Genomic DNA, 9,526 nt, shown 5'->3' with positions numbered 1-9,526 from the left:
AGTCCCAGCTACTCGGGAGGCTGAGGCAGGAGAATGGCGTGAACCTGGGAGGCGGAGCTTGCAGTGAGCCGAGATCGCGCCACTGCACTCCAGCCTGTGCAACAGAGTAAGATTCCGTCTCAAAAAAAAAAAATTCCCGTGATCTATAATGCCATTATAATAATCAAAATAATTCAGAAAAATAGACCCCGCAGGGGTATTTCTAACAGATGAAACCAAGACAGTTAACTTGTTTTTTGACTGGGAGGAGGAGAATGGGACTTGGAGATATCCTAAAAGGAGTAGCTCTTGAAATTTTCTAAGATAGGTAAAGAAAATACATTAAAAGTATTTTAAAGTCACCATTTTATAATTTTGAATTTTTTTACCATTTTATACTTAAATTGGACAACATTTTCAATGAAATCTGTTATGCCTCATTGTGAAACCTAAAACATTAGAAAAATGTGTTTGTTTTTAAGACTCCTCAACACATGGAAGATCAATCATGTAAAGATTTTGAAGAGGAAGATGTCATATTACAACCTGAGAAAAATGATTCTTTTCAAAATGTGCAGCCAGATGAGCCCAAGGTTCTTAATGAATGTCTAAGGTAAGCATCATTTTGTTGATTATATCATCTTTGGATTTTGTAAGAAGTTTTAGAACTCAATCAGTTTTTTAAAACAGAAGCAATTTAGATTGATTTGTTGTCTGCGTATCTAGTTATATAATATTTAGAAATATACCTTCACCTTTCAAGAAGTTTATGTTGTAGCCTTTATGTGAATTTCTCAGATGGTTTGAAAAAAGCTACTCATCATAAATTAGTACTTGAGTTAACATGAATAGCCTTATCACTTTATTTTATTTTATTTTACTTTTTTGTTTTTTGAGATGGAATTTCACTGTTATTGCCCAGGCTGGAGGACAGTCTTAGCACACTGCAACCATTGCCTCCCGGGTTCAGGTGATTCTCCTGCCTCAGCCTCCTGAGTAGCTGGGATTACAGGCGCCTGCCACCACGCCCAGCTAATTTTTGTATTTTTAGTAGAGACAGGGTTTTACCATGTTGGCCAGGCTGGTCTCAAACTCCTGACCTCAAGTGATCCACCTGCCTTGGCCTCCTAAAGTGCTGGGATTACAGGTGTGAGCCATCACGCCCAGCCAGCCTTATCACTTAACATGCGTATTAAATTATATGTTTATGTTCAAATGCCAAATACTACTTATTTTTAAAATATTTGTTTCTTTGGAATTAGATTGAGCACATATTGCCTTTCTTTAAGATTTCTGTATTTTATTTAAAACTTATGTATAGAAACCCATACTGCTTATAGCCAAAGCCTTTTCTATTTTTTACTTCTTCCTTGGAGGGTACCAAACCAGGCTGATGGAATTACTAGTATACTGTTTCAACTTTTCGTTTTGGAAATGTTTAATGTGCGCAAAAGCGCAGTAGTGGACTCCCATATACCTGCTGTCCAGTTTCAATAATTGATATTTTACCAGTCTTTACATTTAAAGACTAGCCTATGCTGTACTTTCTTACAGCTGTGTTAACCTGTTTAAATAGTACCTAGCTGGGCATGGCGGCTCATGCCTATCTAGCTACATGGAAGGCTGAAGGAAGAGACTTGCTTGAGCCCAGGAATTAGAAGCTGCAGGGAGCTATGATTGTGCCACTTTCTTCCAGCCAGGGCAGCAAAGTGAGACAGACTCCTGTTCCTCCAGAAAAGAAAATTACCTAACCTGAGAGTGAAAGCTAGGTTTCCTGAACTACTTTAAACATCTTTATTGGAAGACAAAAAAATTTATTTATTTCTTGTTGCCTTCAGTATTCCTTTGCTTCTTATTCCTCCCCACTGCCCCGATTATTTTACTAATGTGCACACAGTCTCTAGGTAGAAGTTTGTATGACTACATTGCTTGTTACATATCTCTGATATGGATTTTAATTACAGATAGCTAACAAATTATTCTTTTTATTTATATTTTTTCAGTTTAAGCTAGAGTCTTTTAATAGATACTGTGGCTTAGTAGAAAATTAAACTTTTCTGAATGGCCACTGGGTTTTAGAATGCTGGTGGACATTGTAACTAATATTCAGTCTGATCTCAACAACTTTCCTCTCTGTGGGTAGTGTCATTTCTGCTTTGTCATGTGATCTTTCAGGCCTTTGAATCTCCAAAATCTTCAAAAGCAATTCTAAGATTCTGTGTTTTATCAAATTATACATCTATCTATGTCTAGCAGAAAGTTTTCCCCCTCCCCTACTCCAAATATGTTGGCCTGTTCAAGATGCTATGTAAGAGAAAGAGATAGTAGGAAAACAGTCTCTTAAAGAATGCATTAAAAATTCTTTAGCCTAAAAAAAAAAAAAAAAAAATTATTTAGCCTGGGCATGGTGACTCACACCTATAATCCCAGCACTTTGGGAGGCTGAGACGGGAGGATCACTTGAGGCCAGGAGCTCAAGACAAGCCTGGACAACATAGCAAGACCCCATCTCTATATAAAAAAGGTACTTTATTAGATAAACTAGTGAATATTTCTTTGAAATTTAATCTTCTAGGTTAATTTTGCATCTTATCTACTTCATATAAATATTTTATGATTTTTGTCATGATTGGTGATGTTCCTCTGGAGGTTTATATATATATATATTTGAAACATATATATACACACATTTATATGTTTGAAACATACGCAGACACACGCATTTTTTTAAAGACAGGGTCTTGCTGTTGCACCCAGGCTGGAGTACAGTGGTGCGATCATGGCTCACTGCAGCCTCGACCTCTTGGGCTCAATTGATCCTCTTGCCTCAGCCTCCCAAGTAGCTGGGACAACAGGTGCGTGCCACCACGTCCGGCTAATTTTTAAATTTTTTGTAGAAACAGGGTTTTGCCATGTTGCCCAAGCTGGTCTTGAACTCTTGGGCTGAAGGGATTCTCCTTCCTCGGCCTCCCAAAGTGCTGGGATTATAGGTGTGAGCCATCGCGCCTGGCCATGAATATTTTATAGATTCTTAAACTCTGTGTTTTAGAAAAACACATATGCAGACCTTAAAGCACATTTATAGTTCTGTGCTCATTCCATATCTTATTTTCTCCATTCGTGGTCCTCTTGCTTTGCCTTCCTTCTCAAATTTGTGATCTGAGGAAAGTTTGTAGATCCACTGCATATTTTGAGAAATAATCTAGTTTAATTTTATATCTGATATCCAGTCTCAGATATTGCCCTTCAGTTAATTCTGTACTTCTTTTGTTACTTAGAAACAATCTAATGCTTTGCTGGAATGGCAGTTTAAAAAATCTAAGCACATAGAATATAGTTATAACATTGCATATCTGTATCTTACAATCTGAACTGATATTGAAATAATGAAATTATTAATAAAGCCTTTGCTTCAAGCATTTATGTGTTTAAATAATATGCCTGTTTTCAAAATGTGACTTTGTAAAGATAGTTTATCTCTTCCCATGATACCCAAACCAAGATTGCTAGCATAGTAATCTCACTAAAAGCTAAATGTTTCTGGATGGAGATGAAAAGTGTCATAAATCAGAAAATGGAATTCAGTCCATTCTGTACTAATCAAATTAAATTTCCTTTATTGATTGCTGTTAATTTTACATTTAACATTGTCAATTACTAACATTAATGATGGATATAAACACTTAAGTTACATAAACAAATACAACTTGAAAAGCAATCTTATTCCTAAGGACCTGTCTTATAGTATCAAAAATTGCATTATTGAAAACAGTTATTTCAGTGAGGAAGGATCGTTTAGGACCTAAAGATGTTGAAACAAACAGTAGCAACAATAGCATACTTTTTGTTTGTTTGTTTGTTTTTGTTTTGTTTTGTTTTTGAGACAGAGTCTTGCTCTGTCGCCCAGGCTGGAGTGCAGTGGCATGATCTTGGCTCACTGCAACCTCCGCTTCGTGGGTTCCAGCTATTTTCCTGCCTCAGCCTCCTGTGTAGCTGAAATTACAGGCGTGCGCCACCATGCCCTGCTAATTTTTGTATTTTCAGTAGAGACAGTGTTTCACCATGTTGGCCAGGCTGGTCTCGAACTCTTGACCTCAAGCGATCCGCCTGTCTCAACCTTCCAAAATGCTGGGATTACAGGCTGAGCCACCATGCCCAGCCTAGCATACTTTTAAGTAAATCTTTTGCTTATTTGGTTTTGTTTTTTGTTTGTTTGTTTTGAGACGGGATCCTGCTCTGTTGCTCAGTCTGGAGTGCAGTGGCATGATCATGGATTACTACACCGTAATCCTTCCTGGGCTCAGGTGATCCTGCCACCTCAGCCTCCTGAATAGCTGGGACTACAGGTGCACGCTACCTCACCTGACCGATTTTGGGTTTTGTTTTGTTTTAGTAGAAATGGGATTTCTACCAAAAACTCCTGGGCTCGAGCCATCTACTTCAGCTTCCCAAAGTGCTGGGAGTACAGGCATGAGGCATCATGCCCAGCTCGTCTTTTTTTAAGCTGTTGTATGTATAGTTACATACCTGTTCAGTCTGACATGGCTGAATAAATCTAATCTAGTGTTTCATTTGATCTAGCTTTTGCCCAATATTAATAACTTTTCCTTACCAATCATATAAAAGCTCTTTCATTTATTTATATGTTTATTGATTTTACCATCTATTATAATAAACAGAAAGCAAAACAAAAAGTGCTGCTGCTTTTCTGGAGAGCAAGGTGCTTGTTTTGGATAGTGATTGTCTGCCCAATAGCATTCAGCAAACATTGTGTATTTAGTCTTTCCTTTTATTCTTTACTTATGTTATGAAATAACAAGCTCTTAGAGAAACATGTGTATAGGAAATCTCATATAAAATTGATTTTAAAAGGTGAGGAGGGCAGACCTCATTTGTAGTCCTAAGATTTAATCTTAGTCAAGTCATACTTGTATCCAGGTATTTGAAGTGGTCAGGTCTATTTTAGCAAAGCGTTTGTCTGTGTAAAAGATGGAAGGGATGAAGAGGTAGTAATAGCAGACATACATTAATCTGGCTCCAATGCAGGGAACTGGAGAGTCTTTCCCAGTCAGTATTTGCAAATGGTAGTGTGAATGACAATTGGAAAGAGATTATTAGGATCAAATAGCTTCTATACTGATTGACTTTACTAGGTATATATATTTAAACTTTTTGCTTTGATTTCAAAAGGTGGGATTTTTTTCTTATAATGTTTAAATTTTACCCAGAGATTCCTAGGGCTTCCTTAATTTTTTTGAATTTGAGAGTTTCTGGTATTTCTGTAGTGATTTCTCAAACATCATCTCTTTAGCAGGCAGTCTGGTTTAAAACTTGATTGTGTGCCCCTCCTTTTTTTTTTTTTTTATAGCATTCAAGAGAATAATAAAGCAAATAAACTTAATCAAGTCCCAATTCTAAGGACTCGATTTCAGAAACCAAAGCCAAATATCGGAAGAGGAACCGGAAGGAGAGAAATTTCCTCAAAAGAAGAGGTACTAGAGAAGATTCTTGTCTCTGGGGAAATGACAGCAGCATTGAGAGAAACTGTAAGACCAGACACCTCACCAAAGGAGATGGTACCAGCAGAGATTAATACTACTAAAGAAATGCAGTCAGATTTAAAAGAAACTGGAAGAAGAGCCATTTCTCCCAGGGAGAAGATTCTAGATGTGATTGATGTCACCAGGGAAATGGAGACAGGTTTGAAAGCAAGGGGAAGAGAGATTTGTTTAAGGGAGAGGACACCAGAGGTGATTGATGCCACTAAGGAAATAGACAAAGATTTGGGAGAACCTGGAAGAAGAGAAATACCCCCACATGAAAATGACCCAGAGGAGGTCAAGCCTGTAGGTGAAATGGAGACAAATTTAAAAGCAACTGGAAATGAGAATTCCCCAAGGGAGAAGACACCAGAGGTGATTGATGCCACTCAGGAAATAGACAAAGATTTGGAAGACACTGGAAGAAGAGAAATATCCCCACAGGAAAATGGCCCAGAGGAGGTCAAGCCTGTAGATGAAATGGAGACAGATTTGAAAGCAACTGGAAGAGAGAGTTCCCCAAGAGAGAAGACACCAGAGGTGATTGATGCTACTGAGGAAATAGAGAGAGATTTGGAAGAAACTGAAAGAGAAATATCCCCACAGGAAAATGGCCTAGAAGAGGTCAAGCCTGTAGGTGAAATGGAGACAGATTTGAAAGCAACTGGAAGGGAGATTTCCCCAAGGGAGAAGACACCAGAGGTGATTGATGCCACTGAGAAAATAGACAAAGATTTGGAAGAAACCGGAAGAAGAGAAATATCCCCAGAGGAAAATGGCCCAGAGGAGGTCAAGCCTGTAGATGAAATGGAGACAGATTTGAAAGCAACTGGAAGAGAGAGTTTCCCAAGGGAGAAGACACCAGAGGTGATTGATGCTGCTGAGGAAATAGAGATAGATGTGGAAGAAACTGAAAGAGAAATAGCCCCACAGGAAAATGGCCCAGAGGAGGTCAGGCCTGTAGGTAAAATGGAGACAGATTTGAAAGAAATTAGAGAAGAAATTTCCCAAAGGGAAAAGGTGCTAGCAGAGATCAGTGCTGTAAGGGAAAAGGAGATTGATTTGAAAGAAACTGGAAAAAGAGACATTTCCATGATGGAGAAAGTATCAGGAAAGATGGCTGTCATTGAAGAAATGGAGACAGATATGAAAGAAACTGGAAGAGAAAATTTTAGAGAGAGAGGATCTGAAGAGATCTGTGTTACTGAGGAAAAGGTGGCAGAATTGAAAAAAACTGGAAAAACAGACATTTCTCCAAGGGAAAATGAACTAGAGGAGACCAGTACCTCAAGACAAACTGAGACACATTTAATGCAGAGCGGTAGCAATGACTGCAGTGCTATGCCTTCACTAGATATTAAAGTATGTATTTTTCTGTCCTTTAAAAGTTTTTTTGAATGCTTTTTTCCAGAGGAAAGTTACCAAAATAATTCCATGATTATTTTGTCCTTAAGTCCAGCAACACTTAAAAATCTCTAAAAGTCTAAAGTCTTTTGTAGCCCTAAGTTTCTGTGTTTCAGTGCCTTGAAGAAACTGTATGTTCTTTTTTAAAAAGATAACTTAGGCGGCCGGGCGCGGTGGCTCAAGCCTGTAATCCCAGCACTTTGGGAGGCCGAGACGGGCGGATCACGAGGTCAGGAGATCGAGACCATCCTGGCTATCACGGTGAAACCCCGTCTCTACTAAAAATACAAAAACTAGCCGGGCAAGGTGGCGGGCGCCTGTAGTCCCAGCTACTCAGGAGGCTGAGGCAGGAGAATGGCATAAACCCGGGAGGCGGAGCTTGCAGTGAGCTGAGATCCGGCCACTGCACTCCAGTCTGGGCGACAGAGCGAGACTCCGCCTCAAAAAAAAAAAAAAAAAAAGATAACTTAGGCTGGGCACACCTCTAAACCCAACACTTTGGGAGGCCAAAATGGGAGGATTACTTGAGCCCAGGAGTTTGAGACCAGCCTGGGCAACATAGGGAGACCTTGTCTCTAAAAAAATAATAATAATAAATAAAATAAAATATAACGAGGTACAAGCCTGTAGTCCCAGCTACTTGGGAGGCTGAGGTGAGAGGATTGCTTGCGCCCTGGAGGTTGAGGCTGCAGTGAGCTGTGATTGTGCCATTGTATTCCACCCTGGATGACAGAGTGAGACCCTGTCTCAAAAAGAAATGAAAAAAAAAAAAAACTATTTTTAACTGTGAAAAAGTCACTATTATTATTGTTTTTTTTCTCTAAGTCAGATGGGCAAGGATCAAACTTTTCTTTTGGCTTAGGTTTGAGGTCCCAAAAATGTTACTGTTCTTAATGTCATTTGAAGTAACTCTTGTAGGTAAAAGAAGAATAGGAAATTAGACTGACTTTGTACTAACCCTAGCGTGAACACACGTTATTTATTTTGGCCACATCTTCATCTGCTTTTATTTCTTGCCCCACCTGACTTCACTTCTAAAAGTTCTTTTTGTTTTTGCAAGTTACTTTGAAGTTCATGATCTTCTAACATTTTCAAGGACTTTTTTTTTTTTTCCTAACTTTTATAAATAGGTAATGACATTTGTGGTTTGGAAAAGTAATAATGTGCAACATTAAAAGGGTTTCCGGAATTCCTAGTTTTACCATTTGGAAATTAAATTTTATTTAAAAATTAAAAACTTCTAAATTGTTAAAGGAAAGTGTTCAGAATTTAGTAGACTTTTGTTTTAAGTATATAAGATGTTTAAATAATCTTTTATTTGTGCTGATTTACTATGACTGTTTCTCTAGAACATTAGCAGTGAAGTACTGTCGATGATGCACATACCTGTAGAAGAAAAAAGAGATTCTGAAAAAGAAGTATCAAGTCACTTCAGTCATTTCAGGATTTCTTCACAGACTCATGAATCTGATAAAACAGAAGTCCTGGGGATTCGATCTCCAGATGTTCCAGAGCCGTTTTCAGATATTAATTTAAGGTACCAGTGTGTTTTTAAAGAAAAAGATATTAAGTTACAGTTGCAGATTATGTTAAACTAAGTGAGATTTCAAGGTATAACATATACAGGATAGTGTTAGAGATTTTAAGATAGTTTTGGGAAGACTGGGAGAGAGGATTGAGGTCACTCTGACAAGTCAATTGTGAAAGTTACTGACATACAAAATTGTATGTAACAGTCTTAAATCAATACAGGTTTGATAGACTTATGTTTTGTTTGTGCAGAGATGATATAATTCCTAGGCTCATACCTGGATTGTACCATTCATGGTTTTCAGGATCTGCCAGATAGTTCGATTTGTTTTCCTGTTAAGGATTGGAATTAGGCCAAGTATGGTGGCTCACACCTCTAATCATAGCAATTTGGGAGGCTGAGTTGGGTGAATCCTTTGAGCCCAGGAGTTTGAGACCAGCCTGGGCAACAGGCTGTAGCAACCCCATCTCTACAAAAAATACAAAAACTAGCTGGGTGTAGTGGCACATGCCTGTAGTCCCAGCTACTTGAAAGACTCAGATGTGAGGATCACCTGAGCCCGCAGAGGTCAAGGCTGCAGTGAGGTATGATTGTGTCATTGCACTCCAGCCTAGGGGACAGAACAAGACCCTGTCTCCAAAAAAAAAAAAAAAAAATTACATGTTTACTGCCAGTCTCTAAGGTTGTACTGAGACTCTGTTTCCCCTGCCCCTTCAGTTCATTCTAAAGCTTGATAATCCTTGTTCCAAAAGTAGATCTCTTCCTCAAGAACAGAAGTCACTTGAAATTAAACCAGCACCTTTTGTGAGGAGTCGATTCAAAAGACCAAAACCAAACTTAGCAAGAGCAGCTTTGAAGAGAAAGACTACAGAATCAGAAAAAAATATATATGAGAAGAAATCAGAAACCAAGAAAATGGAGACTATTGTGATGCAAGAAAATAATGAACAAGCTGATACTCTTCCTTCTCAACATGTGAGTAATATTTAAGATGGGGCCGGGCGCGGTGGCTCAAGCCTGTAATCCCAGCACTTTGGGAGGCCGAGACGGGCGGATCACGAGGTCAGGAGAT

General features: G+C 38.6%; 1 protein-coding gene across 2 annotated transcripts in view; it reads left to right on the top strand.

Annotated features, from left to right (window-relative positions):
• BDP1 (B double prime 1, subunit of RNA polymerase III transcription initiation factor IIIB) overlaps positions 1-9,526 on the top strand; it is a 118,156-nt gene that overhangs the window by 50,530 nt on the left and 58,100 nt on the right. Inside the window, exons 16-19 of one of the 2 annotated variants that reach the window (XM_011959299.1) lie at positions 462-592; positions 5,348-6,881; positions 8,273-8,460; positions 9,207-9,429. In XM_011959299.1, the coding sequence (XP_011814689.1) occupies positions 462-592; positions 5,348-6,881; positions 8,273-8,460; positions 9,207-9,429 (2,076 nt within the window). Of the gene's footprint in view, positions 1-461; positions 593-5,347; positions 6,882-8,272; positions 8,467-9,206; positions 9,430-9,526 lie in introns of both variants that reach the window. The other variant, XM_011959298.1, reaches the window with a different exon arrangement.

The sequence above is a fragment of the Colobus angolensis genome, unplaced genomic scaffold, assembly GCF_000951035.1.
Source record: "Colobus angolensis palliatus isolate OR3802 unplaced genomic scaffold, Cang.pa_1.0 Scaffold49, whole genome shotgun sequence".
Classification (NCBI taxonomy): Eukaryota; Metazoa; Chordata; class Mammalia; order Primates; family Cercopithecidae; genus Colobus; species Colobus angolensis.
This window is presented reverse-complemented; position numbering and strand designations above follow the sequence as displayed.